Genomic DNA, 19,078 nt, shown 5'->3' with positions numbered 1-19,078 from the left:
TCATCATCTATGCATAATTTTATTTTTACACATAAATCAATATAAAGTCGTATAAAATAGAATGTATTTCAGCTATAAAATTAAAATATAACCAGGATTATTAGTCCAAAGTGTATGAATGAAAAGTTTTGAAGGCCTTATCTCTCACTTGATCTCTTAAACCAGTTGTTTCTAAAAAGGCTTGAATTAATTAGCTGGCTCTGCATTGACTCGATTATAGAATAAGCTGAGCTAGGGCTAGGCCTAACTTGCTGGCTTCAGCTTGTTTGCACCCATGTTAGCTGCACTTTAACTATACAATTAGAATGGAACGTATATTGCTTTATTGGCAAACTAGAAGTTATATCTTAAGATAATCATGTAAACTGACTGAAAATTTCAGCCAATCATCCCCTGTCCTAAAATGTGGAGCCCAATGGCATGGCATCTCTTGACATTTGTGGGTGGAATTATTCATGAGGTTAATCCGATGGGGCAAAACAGTGGTCTGAGACCATCATTTTCGGTTTTTAGATGACAACTAAGGTTTTGTTCAATATAACAGCATTGGTGGTTATCAAACTAGTGGATAGAAGGTGAATATGTGCACCATGGCAGCTCTGACAATTTGTGGGCATAAGAATTAGCGAAATGCTGCAGCAGTCAAGTGTAATTCAGTACTCTCTTTATGTTGAAAGTGAATGTTTCCTGAACTATGTGCCGATTCATCATTTCAGAAACAAATTGTGCTTTTTTGAGATGCAAAGTTGCTGCCGGATTAACTTCATTCATTTGACTTGTAAATTCTGCCTTGCAGGTTGGGGATTATCAGTTTCTTAAAAAAAAATGCAGTTCAAGATATTTGCCATGCTAAATTGGTTTTTCCAGTTCATGTAATCAGCATTGCATAATGGAGTTGATGATGCATTACCTTCATCCAAACGTTTATTTAAGGAATGAGGTGAGACATTAATATACTTGACTGTAGGGAAGCAAGTTGGGAGTACTTCGAGGACTATGGATTTGAAGCCAATTATTAGATAAAGTTACATTACTTGATTGCTTGAAGGACTCAATCACATGCTTATTATTATGGATTTTCGAAGGAGGCACTCATTTGGTTTGCGCAAAGAGGTGGAAAGACTGAAAAATAAAAAAATGACTCATATTTGGTTGGAGCTTTCAAAGAAAAAGAGATGGAAAAGTAGCTTTTCTATGAAAATAAATTCTATGTTTTATGAGAAGGAAAAATCCATGTAGGATATGGAAAAGTCTAATTTTCACTGGTTGAAAATTAGGATTTTTTTTCTAAAAGCGCCTTTAAGGCTTTAGATAGAATAGAGTAAGAGCTTTTCTTTATTAAAAGCATAACATATACTTTATATAACTTTTTCTTAGAAAAACAAATGCTCAACCAAATATAAGCCATTTTGGAATGTGCCACACTTTTATGGTCAACCAAACCAACAAAAACCACTTTTTCAGTCATCATATACCCGGGCATCAGCTTTCCAGTAAAAATATTCCAATAAAGAGGAATTCCTTTTGCGAACGCAAAGGAGTCCTTCCTAAGCACTAACCAATTGTTTCGCCTAAGCAATATTGTTAACATGGCCCTCCAATTGCCTTTTTCCCAATTTCAAATGAGAAAAATCCACAGAGACTTGCTTAGGCGTGAAATCTACTCACCAGAGTTTGTGGCATCACCATCTATCTGGAATCTACTTACCTGCGAGCAGAATTCCATTGATGTCCAAAGCACTGCTTTGCAGGGAGAAAGATCACACAAAGGCAGGATAATCACTGCAAACACCAGGCATAGCTTCTTCATACTGGGAATGTGCAAAGGAGATTACTTCAACACTTTTGCCCAAGATTTTAAGCACCGATTGTGGTGCTTGTACCAAAGCATGCCCAACTGATACACAGCATTGATTCCTACTATTACAGCATACGACGTACCGGCCAGTATAGTCTAATACTCAAAACCATACTTTTATCATCATATCATTTCTATATGATTTATCAAAGTCTTGGCCAACTTTAGACCATTTATCTTATCCTTTATCTATAATAAAGTATGAAAAAACGAAAAAAAAAAAAACATCAACTAAGATAGACATGCTTTTATTCTTATAACAACCTTTTAACTTGGCAGGGCAGAAATTTGCTATAGATAAAATCCAACTCATATCTTTACCCTATCCACCATGTATCCTTATGGCTAGAGTCGCCAAATGGGGAGATGATGATCATATCCACTTCACCATGGATCACCTCAAGTTTGCTTCCTCTCTCGGCCTCCTTCACCAAATATAGATGATCTCGGCATATGGGACAGGTCCTTCCTTGATGCTCCACCCATCTATCCAAGCAAACTTTGTGAAAGAGATGTTGGCACTTGAGATCTCTAATCTTTTCGCCTTTTTCAATACTACGGAGGCAAAACAACGCATTCCACTTCATCACTTAGCTCGACGGAGCTGACCAGAATTTTTCTGAAAGATGAGGCCAGAAAGCTGGCATGAGCCTCTGAAGGATGGATTTGATGGAGAGGAAGAAGATGGCAAGGTGTTTGGAGCAGGAGTTTGGGAAAAGGTTGAGGAAGAGTTGATGTTGGCAAAGCCATTGGCTAGGACTTGGGAGTAGTGGCTGTGAAAGTTTTTAATCCTCTAATATTCTTACAGGAGAGTAGTGGAAGGACCTCTTAATAAATAGAAGGAGGACTGCTCTATTGGTGGTGTGTTTTGAATGTTCCTTGAGGTCCTTGGGAGCTTGCCATGTCATCCTTATCTCGGATAGCAAACAGCTTTTGTGCTATGATGGAAATATTGGGCAGGGACTCCATTGGTAAATTCCTGCATCAGTGGAGCCGATAGATGCGTCGACGTCCAATCTTAAACTCCTGCCCACGCAATACTGGACACCAATGGAATCCACACTATTGAACCCATGTGGTTCCATAACACATTTTCTTTTTCTTTTTCTCAAAGGAGTGTCCGACATAAAAGCCACTGAATTGGATCTGTCTCAAAGAATCTACCCCCCGAGTCTCTGTTCTCTCAAACTTCCTTTCCGCGCAAAGGACCTACCTACTATTGAATAATGTGGCCCACTCCTCAGGGACATCCGCAGACTGTAACTTATTTCGTATTGTTTATGTATATCGAAAGACAAATAGAGCTGCAGACTGGATCGCTTCTTTCACTGTTCACCATTCAGAAAAGATTCTTTGGATATGCTTTGTAACCGCCCCTCCAATCTTATACATCTCATTTCTCTCGACTCTATTGCTTGCACTCATACTAGAGCAGTATCAACAATCATCGTACGAAAAAAAAAGGGCGATAGATATATTATTGTTTCTCTCTCAAGGAGTCCTCATGAACCTCTTTCTTGGGCATAACATTTCTCTCTCTAAGCAATGTCTAACATACTAGCAAAGAAAAACAAACGTGTAGTCTTTTTCAAGTGAGAAAAAACCACTCTTTTCATGGAGCGGGTTCAGATTCTAGCGTGGCTTGGGAAAGAAAAAGAAATGAAAATTCCTAAACAAGAAAGAAGAGATGATCGATCGATCTCTCTCCCCTAGGGGGACGTTTGGTAACCCCAACAGGATCGCATGGTGATCTAAAATCCATAATGATCTAAGATCAATGTGTTTGGTAGGCCATAGTCCAGTGATTAAAAATTTCTGACTATCCATGAGTAACTTGTTTGGTATGGTACGAAGATCCAAAATCACCGACCACATAATACTACAAATACCCCTGTGAATTTTTTGTGTTTTTAATTCTCATGAATAAAAAATATAAGTCAATATGCTAATTCCTATAATAGCTCCATAATTTTGTCACATATTCTACTTTTAGTAGCCCTTATCATATATTTATTAATCATATAAAATATATTATAATAAAATATTAATATATTTATTAATATATTAATTATTAATATATTCTATAAAAATATATTTGTTACTCCTATAAATTATTAATTATATAAAAATATGTTGTTTTTCATTATAGAATTAATATTTTTATTTATACTTATAATTATTTTGATAAGAAAAATAAGGTAAATAAGAGTAATATGTTAAATATTTTCATTATATAAATATAAAATATAATAATATATTCTACTATAATTTAAAATTATCCTTCAATAATAATATGATTAGTAATATATTATAATATAATATATATCATTAATATAATATATAATATCAATATAATAATATATATATATATATAATATTTACATAATATATTGATGGTATATTAATATATCAATTTTTCTGTTAAATTGAGAGATATTTTTTGTCTTTAACTTTCAACCCCAGGATCACTGCTCTAGGATGATCTTGAATTTCCGACCTTAAGGATGGACATCCCATCACCGGATTGGACAGTAATTTGAGGAGTGGATGTAATTTAAGATCACCGTCACGTAAGATCACCATAGTGCAATCAAATGCGGTGATCTCATCACCTCTACCTACATCACTCTTGATTCTGGGACGATCAACCCGTACCAAACGTCTCTTAGAGTTTGAAAGGAGACAGACTTTTAAAACCTCCCTCAATAATATCCATGAGAAAGGGCAATTGTATTGGCACCAAAGATAAAGGGAAAGCGACCGCACCGCTTGTTTCCATAAGGTCGTTTTTGGAAGACAGAAGAAGAAATATCATTCTTCGTAGTCGTAGATGATGGTGTGGAGTACAATGATGTGAAAGATACTGCCACTAAGTTTGGCATTTTCTTGAGTGATCTTTTTGGATATGCCCACTCTCCCTTGATTTTTTATTAAAGTTGTCTATAGGATGGGCTTGAGCATAGAAAATGACAAATTTTATGTAGAACTGACCTACAGCCCGATTAAAAATGAATAGAATTTAGGCTTGAAGCCCGGCTCATGAGCAGTTCTAATCTCCATCAATTGGAGTTCTCTCTTTGTGTAAACCCCGGACCAGATGGACCGAAGTCGGCGGTCCATCTGGGTGATTTCGAGAATAAGGCGGTGGAGAACGGCAGCTGTTGAGGCAGTTAAAACTGCCTAACAGCCGCGGTCCCCCACCCCTCCGAGCTGGATGAGGAGCTACAAAAGCCCATGGAGTCACAGAGAACTCCATCGACCACCTCTTACCTCCCTTACTCTTTGTCTTCTGTGCAAGGAGCCGGACCGAGAGCAGTGGCGCCGGAGGAGGGAGGATCTCCAGCTTGTCATCACCTTCTGCCGCCGGAGCAGGCACAGTAGTCGCCGGGAATACTTCACGGCTCATCGGAATGAGGTAAACCCTAACCCTTCTCCCCATTCATGATTTACATGTTAATAGCTTAGATCCAATCTAGCTAGAAGAGGATTAACAGAGAAAGATGGGTAGGGAGATGATGTAGAGGGGAAGATCTTATCATGGGCGGCATTCATCCGGCACTGGGTCCATCGACCGAAAACCATTGACGGCCCGTGTTGAAGAACCTTCCCCTCCACTCAACAGTGGCTTCCCCTTCCCATTAAAACCCTAGATCTAAAGATGTAAAGAATCAACCTACCTTAGATGCACGGAAGGACCCTCGGCTCGGACAGATCTGGTTCCCAGGGGTGGAACCGGTGTGATCTTCGCTGGAGGGGATCGGAGAAGACGGCCGAAGGGAGATTTCCCTGTTGACCGTGGGTGGCTGCCGGCTTGAAGCATGATGGACGCCATCAGGCTGACCGTGGACGTCGGCCGTACATTTCGCGGGCACCACCGGCTTCGGCGGGGCTCCTCTACATCTCGGTGGTACCCGCAACCCACCTCCTCCACCGGAGGTGGAGAAGGAGAGGGGCCAGCCGGGCCGCGGCCGCTGCAGGCACCGCCGGTTGGCTGCAGCGCCGCCGGCTTCGGGCCGGCCTCATCCCGAGCCCCCTTCCGAGCTCGCCCCTAGCTTCGTGGGGGGAAAGAAGAGAAGAGGAGGAGGGGATCGGGATGGAAAATGGAAGAAGAAAGAAAGAGAAGAGAAGAAAAAGAAAGAAAAAAAAGGAAAAGAAAAGAAAAAAAAAAAAGAGGCTGTGGGCCTGATTCCGGAGTGGGCTTCAAATAAACTTGGATTTAGAAGCCTGAAGCCGGGCTGGGCCCTGGCCCGAGCTAAATAATTTTTAACCCAGAATTTACTGAACCATTAATTGGGTCAGATCTGAGCCAATATGCAATTGACTCAGACCTGAACCAGAAATTGGGTCAAACCTGAACCAATATGCAACGGACCCAGATCTGAACTAGAAATGGAATCAAATCCAAACCAGAAATTAGCTTAGGCCTGAACCAGAAATTGAATTAGGCTATGGACCCGAAAATGAAATTGAGTCCTATGGATGGGTTGTAAATGACTTTAAGATTATAAATAAATAGAAATTAAATATATAAGTGACATGTAATTTAATGATCTTGCTAGGTCTTGAAGAATTGGCATTTGATGGGCAAATTAAGGTAAGTAACATGTCTTAATCTCATTATGGATCATGTATCACGTTTTATATGGTGAAAAAGTATTATTTATAGAATTGGAATTGTGAATATGAATTGTGGAAAATATAAGTAACCCGGATATAATCTTATGTTTTATCAAATACTTGTGACTATTTGATTATAAAATTGTATATGATTATTTATATTTTCACAAAATTATGATCCAACATGTGTTAGCAAATGATTGCATGATTTTGGATAAATAGCATCCATAATGATTATTATATTATTTACACATTATTATGATGAGGTAGAAAGATGCATGAAAAGAAAAATAAAGTTTTCAGCATGATCATGAATTTTATTCAGCATGATGCCATTACTCACTTTCCAATGTACCGATGAGAAAAGATTTATGAAAAGCATGATATGTTTTTAAGAACTCTCAGATCGCTATGTACGGCCCTCGCCAGCGGGTTATAGTAGCTTGGTTTAGACCCTGCCAACGGGGAACCACTACCAGAAAACACGCGTATAGTGACGGAAATTCCCGTCACTATACCATGTTTTCGGTCACTAATACGAAATTTGTGACCGGAGCTTCCGTCACTGAATTGGTTACAAAAACACGCGTCACTAAATTCTCAGTGACGGTGGCGATTCCCGTCACTAAACTCCGTGACAGAATCACCGTCACTAAACCATTACAAATCCAAAAATTAAATATTTAAGAATTATGTATTTCCCGTCACTAACCAGTCATTGAGTTAGTGACAAAGATAACTTGGTCACTGATTTGTCACAGAATTCGGTCACAAATTTGGTCACTGATCTGTCACAACCTTCAGTGACAAATTTAGTCGTCACAGACATGGTCACAAATTTTGTCACTAAATTTGTTATTAATTCCGTCACTGATCTAGTGACAAGGTTATCGTCACTAATTTGTCACAACTCACTAAGCATAATCAATTTTTAGTAATCAAAATTCTGTCACTAAATTTATGGCTGCTCGTCACAATACTTGGTAAACAATTCAGTAAGCAAATTTAATCACTGATCACATTCCAATAATCTAGTACATTTGGTACATTGATTGGCTCATAATAATAATAATAATATCATTAATAGCAAAGGCATTCAACATTACACAAGTTTTTTAACATGTCATTCAAAATAGGCATCAACATGTCCTAAATCCATCAAAATTAAAATACAAAAAGTATGTCATAACAGAGATTTCATTCCTCCTAGAAATGCAAAGACCTATCATCTAAGGCCAAAGAAATTATAATGAAGCATGATCAGCAGAACCAGAATCACCATTACCCCCCGTTCTGCCGCCATGGTCCAAAGCCAATCTCTTCTCTCATCTTTTGAAGAACCTTCTCTTGCCATTTTTCTTTTAGTGCTCAAAAATACCTAGAAGATCTTCACGCGAGTACAGCTCTGGAGCTTGACTTGTAGAGGTAGAAGAGGATGATGATTGCCCAATAATTCCAGTGAGATCCTCCAGGGGACTAAAGCCATAGCTGAGGCGCCGGACATAAAATGGTGTCGTTCGTCAAAGGACCTAGCTCTCTTGAGGGCATCCTTAACCCTTGGCCAGCATGCTGCTCACCACATCCTCTGCCTTCCTCACTGCAGACTCAGTTGACGAGAGCTTCCCTTCCTTCTTCAAGTGAAAACTATAAGATGCTTTTCAAGTGAACACTATAAGATGCTTCAAGTGATAACCAAAATTCGGAATGAAGATGTCATGCATAAAACTTAAGAGGCACAAATAGAAGCATTTAGTTGGTTAAAATGAGTATGTTTACCTTTGCTTGCTGTTCTTCAGGAGACAAGGCTTTCTCAACAGCACTCGATCTTGATTTTCTCAAAGGCATTGTTATATAATTTAGCAAACTTCTGGAAGATCTAAAAATTAAATTAAAATGAGTACATCTGTATACCAGTAAGAAGATCAATAACAAAGACTTTTTAAAGTAGAATATTATCTCTCTTTATAGTAGTCATCTGATCATGTCATAACTGTTTGTTGTCCTAATTAATCCACAAGTCTATGCTGTTCTAACTTGTAATTTCAACATTGGATGCTTCTTTTTTCCTCCTTTTCTTTTAGCTGTGGTTCAGACTTTATTTGGATTAGTGGCAAACACTCTTGCAACCTGCTTGGATATTGAAGAATTAAAATAAAATTCTGCAAGAGGAAAGAATTAATAATAATTCAAAGTCAGACCAACTTACCAAATTAAATGCTACTTAGTGCTTATGCCACAGGACATAAATATAAGTAAAAATATGGACTGCAATACAGGTTTATTGTGCCTGAGAAAAAAAAAAAGCTTCTTGCTTTGTGTAATTTTTTTTGTTCTTGTCAGTACTTCTTTAAATGCAGTGCTTATTTGTAGAATTTAAGATATTCCCAAAGTTGGGAGAAATTTAAGAAATTGGGACTTCCTTATTGTTATTTTATTTTATTTTTTGCGACTTTTTTCTTTTAACAAGGTAAAAATCAATGAGTGATTTTTGAGAAACACTTACAATTGATGGTGAATCCGAACTGCGGTCTTGAAGGCAAGAAGTTGTTGGTCATGTTGAACCAAGAACCTTAATTTAGGTGCTATGATGGTGGTGATAAAAGAAATTTCCTGGTAGTTGTGTGATAGATTTTTTAAATGCTGTTATTTAGAGTGGTTGAGTTGAAGAAAGAATGCATATGATTGAAGTCACGTGACTATTGTTCAATGTAATATGTTCTTGATATCATTAGCAAATCTGGAATAGTTTTTTGGTTAATGGAGGAGGGCTTATGGGCAAGATTAATGAGGCAAAATGTTGATGTTGGTTTATTGAGATCCAAGATGACTCGTGTTAAGGCCCTAGAAATTAATCTGGCATGGTTTATTTTCTCTGGAAGGGCACAATGAAATATGAAGCATATAATAAAAATGGATCATACATCCAGAATCAACAGCATGACTCTGTGAAAACTGACATTGGGACTAAACAAATGCAAAACCATACCTGTACCAATGACACAAAAAGAAGAAAATAATCTCTTAGTTTGATCACTCAATCCACTACATGTTAGTTTGATAACAAATGCAAAACCATACCCGTATCATGTTAAAGAACCGTATAATCCGCTACACTATTTTGCATTGTGCTAGACCAAGTTTGAATCTTGTCACCCAATTGACCGGGATTGAACAGACAAGACTCAACCAGATTAATTCTTAAAGGCATTAACACTTTCACTTCCAGACGCAGGTATGAACTGCCCGTCTGCCCCCCAATCCCCATCAACTTTTGACCTCCGGCCAGATGCAAACAACCCTCTCGAATAAAAAGGAACAAAGCCCAGAAAACACTTCAAGAAGATGAAAGAAAACCACCATCAAACCGGATATTAAACCAGGCTCTTTACTTGTTCAATCAAAACCACAATTATTGTTCTCCCTGATGATTTAGAACGCAAACAGATCGAGCTATGAATCTATGATGGAGAATTAATAACAAGGGACATAATTTTAAAAGAAAAAAAAAACAAAACCGATCAATTTCTCAATATAGGGATCGATGCAGAGGAAATGAATGCATTTCTAAACCAAAAAAGAAAAAAAAAAACCGTTTTCTTTTCAAGGAAGTCCCGCAAGAACATGGACACAGCAGAAAAAACTGAGGGAAAGAAAAGGGAGAGATCTTGGATTCTTGATGAACAAGGAAAAGTTATCAAAAAGCCTGCCTATGGTAAGAAAAATCGTTGACTTTCCAAGCGAAGGCGGCTTAGTTGCTGTTGGCTGCGCCACATCAAAAAACCCCAACTTTCAAGAGCTCCATACCAGAAATCCACACAGAGAACATCAAGAACCAGATCTCAGATATCAAAAACCAAGAACAGAACCAAAACCTAAATGATCAAGAATGCCCTTCCTAACCAAAATCAAAAGGACCCACCAGAAAACACTTCGATCATCCACAAACGAGGAGAAAAAGAACAAAAAGGGAAAACGGAAAAAAACACAAGAGCTAATACATGGAAGATGAATCTTTCTTACCTCAGTAGAGCAGAGGATCTGACCTCGCGTAGATGGATCTTTCTTGCCCCGTCGAGCCGCCGCAGTCGCCGTCGATGGGGAGGCGGAAGTAGTCGGCAAGGGGAAGGAGAGAGCGGAGGCGGAGGTCTGGAGGAGGGGGCTCGGGAGGCGAAGAATCCGGAGGAGAGGAGAGGAGAGAGGAGAGGGGAGAGAGACGCTGAGGGAATAGACACTTGAGGGGCGGCTGCAGGGGCTAGGGTTTTGGTGTTGGCGCTGGGCGGGTCGGGGAATTAGAAATTAAGCGCGGGTCGGGGGGGGGGGTGTCGGGGAATTAGAAATTAAGCGCGGCACACTTAGTTCATTTTAGATTTCCTCCTTTTATCTTTTTTTTTAAAATTTATAATTACTTAAAAATATTATTTTTAATATTTTTGGAATTAGACATTAAATTTGGTGACGAAAATTTCTGTCAATAATCCGTCACTATCAAAAATAACCTTTTAAAAATTTATAAACATTTGGGTTACGATTTTTGTGACGGGTGAATTTGTCACTGTCTTGTTGCAATTTCGGTTACCAGTTTTGTGACAGATATCCCGTCACTACGGTGGTCACTAAATTTTGGCGCCCACCCTACCCGCGTATTTTGTGACCGGTCAGTCACTAATCTGTCACTAAGTTCACGCCACGGTGACCAAATTTCTGTCTGTCACTAATCCGTCACAAATAGTGACTGATAATGGGCCGTCACTAATTTTTCGTCACTATACGCGTGTTTTCTGGTAGTGAACAATAGTTGGCAAAGATTATGGCCCTCGTCAGCGGGTTACAGTAGCTCGGCATACGGCCCTCGCCAGCGGGTTATAGTAGCTTGGTTTAGACCCTGCCAACGGGGAACAATAGTTGGCAAAGATTATGGCCCTCGCCAGCGGGTTACAGTAGCTCGGCATACGGCCCTCGCCAGCGGGTTATAGTAGCTTGGTTTAGACCCTGCCAACGGGGAACAATAGTTGGCAAAGATTATGGCCCTCGCCAGCGGGTTACAGTAGCTCGGCATACGGCCCTCGCCAGCGGGTTATAGTAGCTTGGTTTAGACCCTGCCAACGGGGAACAATAGTTGGCAAAGATTATGGCCCTCGCCAGCGGGTTACAGTAGCTCGGCATACGGCCCTCGCCAGCGGGTTATAGTAGCTTGGCTTAGACCCTGCCAACGGGGAATAATAGTTGGTAAAGATTATGGCCTTGTCACGGGTAATAATAGTGACCATAGCTGCACTATCATCTGAGAGCACGAATTTCAAAGCATGAATAATGATGAGTACGGATTTCAAAGCATGAATAATGATGAGTATGGATTTCAAAGCATGAATAATGACGAGTACGGACTTCAAAGCATGAATAATGATGAGCATGAATTTCAAAGCATGAATAATGACGAGTACGGATTTCAAAGCATGGGATAATGACCAAAGTTTTATAATGCATAGCCATGTTTATGACGTTGCATAAATGGACATGCATAGTTTTATGACTGGTTTGTTTTATGAAATGTTTTCTTTATTACAACTGTTTGTTCTTCAAATAGTGCATTGGCATACAAAAATATTATGATTGATCAGATAAGATTATGCATGGTTACTTACTGAGCTTTATAGCTCATACCCATTTATTTATGTTCTTACAGATGAATAGGAGATGCTAGGAACGAGGAGCGTGACATGCTTCAAGGTTATGGGGAAAAGAAAATGACACATTAAATGTTTCTATTTTTAGATGCTTTGTAATCAATCTTTTATTGATGAAACATTTGTTAACATTCAAGAAAGAAATTGTTCATAATTGATTTAAAGTTTTAAAGTGGCTGCGTGTTATTGCGGGCAAGGGTTCGCAATAGCACGGCCGTGTCATGAACCGAATTCGGGGCGTGACATTTAGTGGTATCAGAGCAATAAGTTTAACCATGATTTAAAAATTTTAAAAATTAATCATGGGAATGGGTAGCTAAGTTAGCTTTCACATGATTGGAGTCACAGTAAGAACAATAATGACATTTTAAATATTAAATAAATAAAAATAATAGCAATAATAATAATAAGAGAAAATTTCTATATATATATTTAAATACATATATATATATAATGTGATGAAATGGATAATGATTAATACTATATTTTGATAGGTGACGATGAGTGATAGCGAGAATGAAGTTCTGGCTAACTATAAAAGGAAAGGAGTGAAAGCATCAACCCAAGAAGCTACCAACATGCCAGCTAGGCCAGCCCCAAATGTTGTAGCTACTCAGGCAAATCTTGCTGGGGTATGCCAAGTAGTGGCACAGCTTCTTCGATAGCAGCAGCAGACGCAGCTCTCCTTCCGACCTGTGTCGTCTACCGATACCTATTATGAGAAATTTCGGAGGCTGCACCCTCCAATGTTTGAGGGAGGTGCTGATTACTTGGCTGCGGAGGCTTGGATTCGGGAGATAGAGGAGATGTATGATGCCCTACAATTTCCCGAGGAGGTCAAGGTCAAATTGGCGGTTCCTATGCTCAAAGGAAACGCTAAGTTCTGGTGGATAGCTATGAAGGCTGCTGTTCAAGGAAATGGTGAACAACTGACATGGGAGGAATTTAAAGGTAAATTATACAACCAATACTTTCCTCAGTCAGTGAGATTGGTGAAGCAGAACGAATTCTTGGCCCTGAAACAGACCGAGAATATGACAGTATTGGAATATGCCAGCAAGTTTAATGAATTGGGCAGGTTTTGTCCTCAGTTCATGGAGGAAGAGATAAGTAAAGCTAATAGGTTTGAACAAGGCCTGAGATATGGGATCAGGTCCAGGTTGGCTGTTCTGCTTTTCACTAGTTACCAGGATGTATTGGAAAGGGCTCTAAAATTAGAAGCCGAATTGAAGAGATCAGAAAAAGAAAGAAGTGACCAGAAGAGACTCAAGATGACAGAAAGTCTGAGTGACAGGCCACAGAACCTTGAAAGTAGTACAAATAAGAAGAAGAGGTTTGAGGTCTGTACCTACTGTGGCAAGACTCATGGGGGCCTTGTTTTAAGAAGATGGGAGTCTGCTTCACTTGTGGTCAACATGGACATTTCGCACGGGATTGTCCAAATAAAAAGAAGAATGATTCGGAACCTACTAAATCGGAAGCTCAGCTTTTGCATTGACTCAGTAGAATGCTGGTACAAATGATCAAATAGTGACAAATATCATCCTAGATAATGCCATGAAGGCCAGGTGTCAATTAATTGTAAATCTTCTGACACCTTTGTATCTTCTGGGTTTCTAACCCTCTAAAATGCACGTCATAAGAATTGAACCAGTCTTTATGTGATGTCATCTCTCTTAAAAAAAAAAAAAAAAAGCTATTCTTATGGATGTTATGTTTAAGAATCTTTTCACTTAAGTGAGAAAGTTAGAGTTAATACAAATTGAGACTGAGCCTTTGATATGTTGGGCTCAATCAAAGTTGCGCAGCGGAAGTCTAGTGGAATATTAGATAAAAGACTAAGTATCTTCATTTGTTTAAGGATTAAAGTATGTAAAATTTCGAGGACGAAATTTCTTTTAAGGAGGGAAGAATGTAAACCCCGGACCAGATGGACCGAAGTCGGCGGTCCATCTGGTGATTTCGGGAATAAGGCGGTGGAGAACGGCAGCTGTTGAGGCAGTTAAAACTGCCTAACAGCCGCGGTCCCCCACCCCTCCGAGCTGGATGAGGAGCTACAAAAGCCCATGGAGTCACAGAGAACTCCATCGACCACCTCTTACCTCCCTTACTCTTTGTCTTTTGTGCAAGGAGCCGGACCGAGAGCAGTGGCGCCGGAGGAGGGAGGATCTCCAGCTTGTCATCACCTTCTGCCGCCGGAGCAGGCACAGTAGTCGCCGGGAATACTTCACGGCTCATCGGAATGAGGTAAACCCTAACCCTTCTCCCCATTCATGATTTACATGTTAATAGCTTAGATCCAATCTAGCTAGAAGAGGATTAACAGAGAAAGATGGGTAGGGAGATGATGTAGAGGGGAAGATCTTATCATGGGCGGCATTCATCCGGCACTGGGTCCATCGACCGAAAACCATTGACGGCCCGTGTTGAAGAACCTTCCCCTCCACTCAACAGTGGCTTCCCCTTTCCATTAAAACCCTAGATCTAAAGATGTAAAGAATCAACCTACCTTAGATGCACGGAAGGACCCTCGGCTCGGACAGATCTGGTTCCCAGGGGTGGAACCGGTGTGATCTTCGCTGGAGGGGATCGGAGAAGACGGCCGAAGGGAGATTTCCCTGTTGACCGTGGGTGGCTGCCGGCTTGAAGCATGATGGACGCCATCAGGCTGACCGTGGACGTCGGCCGTACATTTCGCGGGCACCACCGGCTTCGGCGGGGCTCCTCTACATCTCGGTGGTACCCGCAACCCACCTCCTCCACCGGAGGTGGAGAAGGAGAGGGGCCAGCCGGGCCGCGGCCGCTGCAGGCACCGCCGGTTGGCTGCAGCGCCGCCGGCTTCGGGCCGGCCTCATCCCGAGCCCCCTTCCGAGCTCGCCCCTAGCTTCGTGGGGGGAAAGAAGAGAAGAGGAGGAGGGGATCGGGATGGAAAATGGAAGAAGAAAGAAAGAGAAGAGAAGAAAAAGAAAGAAAAAAAAAGGAAAAGAAAAGAAAAAAAAAAAAGAGGCTGTGGGCCTGATTCCGGAGTGGGCTTCAAATAAACTTGGATTTAGAAGCCTGAAGCCGGGCTGGGCCCTGGCCCGAGCTAAATAATTTTTAACCCAGAATTTACTGAACCATTAATTGGGTCAGATCTGAGCCAATATGCAATTGACTCAGACCTGAACCAGAAATTGGGTCAAACCTGAACCAATATGCAACGGACCCAGATCTGAACTAGAAATGGAATCAAATCCAAACCAGAAATTAGCTTAGGCCTGAACCAGAAATTGAATTAGGCTATGGACCCGAAAATGAAATTGAGTCCTATGGATGGGTTGTAAATGACTTTAAGATTATAAATAAATAGAAATTAAATATGTAAGTGACATGTAATTTAATGATCTTGCTAGGTCTTGAAGAATTGGCATTTGATGGGCAAATTAAGGTAAGTAACATGTCTTAATCTCATTATGGATCATGTATCACGTTTTATATGGTGAAAAAGTATTATTTATAGAATTGGAATTATGAATATGAATTGTGGAAAATATAAGTAACCCGGATATAATCTTATGTTTTATCAAATACTTGTGACTATTTGATTATAAAATTGTATATGATTATTTATATTTTCACAAAATTATGATCCAACATGTGTTAGCAAATGATTGCATGATTTTGGATAAATAGCATCCATAATGATTATTATATTATTTACACATTATTATGATGAGGTAGAAAGATGCATGAAAAGAAAAATAAAGTTTTCAGCATGATCATGAATTTTATTCAGCATGATGTCATTACTCACTTTCCAATGTACCGATGAGAAAAGATTTATGAAAAGCATGATATGTTTTTAAGAACTCTCAGATCGCTATGTACGGCCCTCGCCAGCGGGTTATAGTAGCTTGGTTTAGACCCTGCCAACGGGGAACAATAGTTGGCAAAGATTATGGCCCTCGTCAGCGGGTTACAGTAGCTCGGCATACGGCCCTCGCCAGCGGGTTATAGTAGCTTGGTTTAGACCCTGCCAACGGGGAACAATAGTTGGCAAAGATTATGGCCCTCGCCAGCGGGTTACAGTAGCTCGGCATACGGCCCTCGCCAACGGGTTATAGTAGCTTGGTTTAGACCCTGCCAACGGGGAACAATAGTTGGCAAAGATTATGGCCCTCGCCAGCGGGTTACAGTAGCTCGGCATACGGCCCTCGCCAGCGGGTTATAGTAGCTTGGTTTAGACCCTGCCAACGGGGAACAATAGTTGGCAAAGATTATGGCCCTCGCCAGCGGGTTACAGTAGCTCGGCATACGACCCTCGCCAGCGGGTTATAGTAGCTTGGCTTAGACCCTGCCAACGGGGAATAATAGTTGGTAAAGATTATGGCCTTGTCACGGGTAATAATAGTGACCATAGCTGCACTATCATCAGAGAGCACGAATTTCAAAGCATGAATAATGATGAGTACGGATTTCAAAGCATGAATAATAATGAGTATGGATTTCAAAGCATGAATAATGACGAGTACGGACTTCAAAGCATGAATAATGATGAGCATGAATTTCAAAGCATGAATAATGACGAGTACGGATTTCAAAGCATGGGATAATGACCAAAGTTTTATAATGCATAGCCATGTTTATGAAGTTGCATAAATGGACATGCATAGTTTTATGACTGGTTTGTTTTATGAAATGTTTTCTTTATTACAACTGTTTGTTCTTCAAATAGTGCATTGGCATACAAAAATATTATGATTGATCAGATAAGATTATGCATGGTTACTTACTGAGCTTTATAGCTCATACCCATTTATTTATGTTCTTACAGATGAATAGGAGATGCTAGGAACGAGGAGCGTGACATGCTTCAGGGTTATGGGGAAAAGAAAATGACACATTAAATGTTTCTATTTTTAGATGCTTTGTAATCAATCTTTTATTGATGAAACATTTGTTAACATTCAAGAAAGAAATTGTTCATAATTGATTTAAAGTTTTAAAGTGGCTGCGTGTTATTGCGGGCAAGGGTTCGCAATAGCACGGCCGTGTCATGAACCGAATTCGGGGCGTGACACTTTGGAGATTGTCTTCTTGATCTTAGCACTCACGTAGATTAATTGAACACTGAGGAAGTAAGGAATACAGCCTTCTCTTTGGAAGGTTCAAAGGCTCATGGGCCGGATGGGTTCTCCTTCTCTTTCTTTCACAGATATTGGAGCCTCATTAGTGGTGATCTCTTGGCATTGCTGCAGGACTTTTATAGAGGTGATCTTCATCTCCACAGACGGAACTTTTCCTTTACATCCTTAATCCCCATAAAAAGAGGGTGTGCTTTCCATTCGAGACTTCATACTGATCAATCTACTCAATCACCTCTTCAAAATCATCACTAAGATCCTTGCTCCCAGATTGGCCAAATTCCTCCCTTTTTTGGTGGATGAGTCGCAATCTGCCTTCATCAAAGGCCACTCCATCGTCAAGAATTTCCTGTCAACTCATGAAATGATTGCCTACTATCGAAGAACAGGCCACTGGGGTGTTCTTTGCAAACTGGACTTTGAAAAACCATTTGATAAAGTTAACTGGGACTTCCTTATTGCAGTACTAAGGGTGAGAAACTTCCCCTCCCGATGGTTCGGTTGGATTCAGAATATTCTTTCTTCTGCCTCCATTGCAGTGTTAGTGCATGGCACGCCTAGCAATTGGATCAAATACAAACAGGGCTTGCTTCAAGGTGACCGCTTCTCTCCGGCACTTTTTATTTTAGTTACTGATGTTCTTGCTCGACTTCTCAAGCAATCTAGCTCCCTCAGAATTATTGAAGGCATTGGAAATAAGTTGAGTTTCAAGGGTACTCGTAGCCTTCATTTTGTAGATGATACACTTCTCTTCTACTGCGAAAAGAGAGATAGCATCTAGGCCACAAAGGCAATCCTTCTTGCTTTAAGGAAGCTTTGGGTCTAAAGATTAATTTTCATAAAAGCTCAGTCTTGCGCATCAGCATTGACGACGAGGAAGCTTCGAGTTTTGCTATACTTATGAACTATAAGCAAGGTTCTCTCCCTTGCACTTATCTTGGTTTGCCTACTTTTGATAGGAAACTACCCAAGCATTGTTGGATGTCCCTTATGGAAAAGATCTGTTCTAGATTGGCGTCCTGGAAAGGGCAGCTTCTTTCTTTTGGTGGCAAAGTAACCTTGATCAATGCCATTCTATCTGCCATGCCATCCTATTTTATGTCTGGTTTTAAGCTTCCACATTGGGTCATCAACAAAATCGATCCAATGAGAAGAGCCTTTCTTTGGAAGAGGAAAAAGAGCATCAGTGGATTTCATTGCCTTGTTAACTGAAACAATATTTGCCACTCTCAAGAGAAAGCTGGGCATGCTCATTGCCTTGTTGGCCAAATGAGCATGGAAAATGCTCTTTAGACTTGGTGCCATTTGGTTCAGACAGATTAAGAGTGCATACTATTCCCGAAAAAGGTTCGACATGAGAGTTAAGAAGAGCCTTACCAACCTCTCGCCAATTTGGAAAGATATCAGCAGGGATTTAGATGCCTTTTGGAATTGTACTGCATTTAAGTTGGGCAATGGAAGTTGAATCAGATTTTAGAAGATTATTGCGTCGCTTCAATTCTGCTTGCTCTCCTCTATAATATTTTTTTCTCCAGAGCAGTGAAGGAAAATACTTCAATCGCCTCCCATTGGAACCAGAGATCCCATTGTTGGAGAATTAGACTACATGGCTCGCTCATTCAGCATCAACACTCTTAATTGGTGCACCTGCTCGATCTTCTTTCTCTCATTAGACCATCATGTATAGATGATTCTCCTACTTGGAAACTCTCCAGAGATGATATCTTCTCAATAATTTTCTCAATAATTGAGGTTTGATCACCCCATTCTACAAAGTAATTTGGAAGGTTGTGAGG

At 40.2% G+C, this 19,078-nt stretch overlaps 3 protein-coding genes and 2 long non-coding RNA genes across 10 annotated transcripts; 2 read left to right on the top strand and 3 right to left on the bottom strand.

Moving 5' to 3' along the window:
* Positions 1–4,907: 4,907 nt before the first annotated feature.
* Positions 4,908–5,980, bottom strand: LOC120110118. The gene is made up of 2 exons (XM_039124056.1): positions 5,536–5,980; positions 4,908–5,286 (listed from the first exon to the last, which is right to left on the bottom strand). The coding sequence occupies exons 1-2, from the start codon at positions 5,688–5,690 to the stop codon at positions 4,908–4,910; spliced, it is 534 nt and encodes a 177-aa protein (XP_038979984.1). The 5' UTR covers positions 5,691–5,980.
* On the top strand, positions 5,136–13,838 carry LOC120110278. 2 transcript variants are annotated; one of them, XM_039124816.1, is made up of 3 exons: positions 5,189–5,273; positions 6,418–6,452; positions 12,159–13,838. In XM_039124816.1, the coding sequence occupies exon 3, from the start codon at positions 12,906–12,908 to the stop codon at positions 13,680–13,682; it is 777 nt and encodes a 258-aa protein (XP_038980744.1). In that variant the 5' UTR covers positions 5,189–5,273; positions 6,418–6,452; positions 12,159–12,905; the 3' UTR covers positions 13,683–13,838. The 2 variants fall into 2 exon arrangements, with proteins under 2 accessions (XP_038980745.1, XP_038980744.1); XM_039124817.1 differs by lacking the exon at positions 6,418–6,452 and having other exon boundaries at positions 5,136–5,273.
* LOC120110280 lies at positions 7,528–10,781 on the bottom strand. 5 transcript variants are annotated; one of them, XR_005511118.1, is made up of 3 exons: positions 10,496–10,781; positions 8,252–8,634; positions 7,528–8,119 (listed from the first exon to the last, which is right to left on the bottom strand). It is a non-coding gene; the product is annotated as an uncharacterized LOC120110280 (long non-coding RNA). The 5 variants fall into 5 exon arrangements; XR_005511119.1 differs by having other exon boundaries at positions 7,528–8,129; positions 8,252–8,602; XR_005511117.1 differs by having other exon boundaries at positions 8,252–8,602.
* Positions 13,324–15,125, bottom strand: LOC120110279. The gene is made up of 2 exons (XM_039124818.1): positions 14,669–15,125; positions 13,324–14,419 (listed from the first exon to the last, which is right to left on the bottom strand). Exons 1-2 carry the CDS (start codon positions 14,821–14,823, stop codon positions 14,023–14,025), a joined length of 552 nt encoding a protein of 183 aa, XP_038980746.1. The 5' UTR covers positions 14,824–15,125; the 3' UTR covers positions 13,324–14,022.
* On the top strand, positions 14,322–17,008 carry LOC120110281. The gene is made up of 3 exons (XR_005511122.1): positions 14,322–14,406; positions 15,552–15,586; positions 16,973–17,008. It is a non-coding gene; the product is annotated as an uncharacterized LOC120110281 (long non-coding RNA).
* The last annotated feature ends 2,070 nt before the right edge of the window (positions 17,009–19,078 follow it).

This window comes from Phoenix dactylifera, chromosome 3 (assembly GCF_009389715.1).
Source record: "Phoenix dactylifera cultivar Barhee BC4 chromosome 3, palm_55x_up_171113_PBpolish2nd_filt_p, whole genome shotgun sequence".
Taxonomy (NCBI): Eukaryota; Viridiplantae; Streptophyta; class Magnoliopsida; order Arecales; family Arecaceae; genus Phoenix; species Phoenix dactylifera.
Note: the sequence above shows the minus strand (reverse complement) of the source record. Positions and strands in the feature narration are given on the sequence as shown.

Bases quoted from the DNA above. Each gene is read 5' to 3' on its own strand.
- LOC120110118 (XM_039124056.1), bottom strand. From the start codon at position 5,690: ATGGCGTCCATCATGCTTCAAGCCGGCAGCCACCCACGGTCAACAGGG. The intron at 5,287-5,535 runs GTAGGTTGATTC...AATGGGGAGAAG, and splicing joins GGTCCTTCCGTGCATCTAAG to GGTTAGGGTTTACCTCATTC.
- LOC120110278 (XM_039124817.1), top strand. From the start codon at position 12,906: ATGTTTGAGGGAGGTGCTGATTACTTGGCTGCGGAGGCTTGGATTCGG.
- LOC120110279 (XM_039124818.1), bottom strand. From the start codon at position 14,823: ATGGCGTCCATCATGCTTCAAGCCGGCAGCCACCCACGGTCAACAGGG. The intron at 14,420-14,668 runs GTAGGTTGATTC...AATGGGGAGAAG, and splicing joins GGTCCTTCCGTGCATCTAAG to GGTTAGGGTTTACCTCATTC.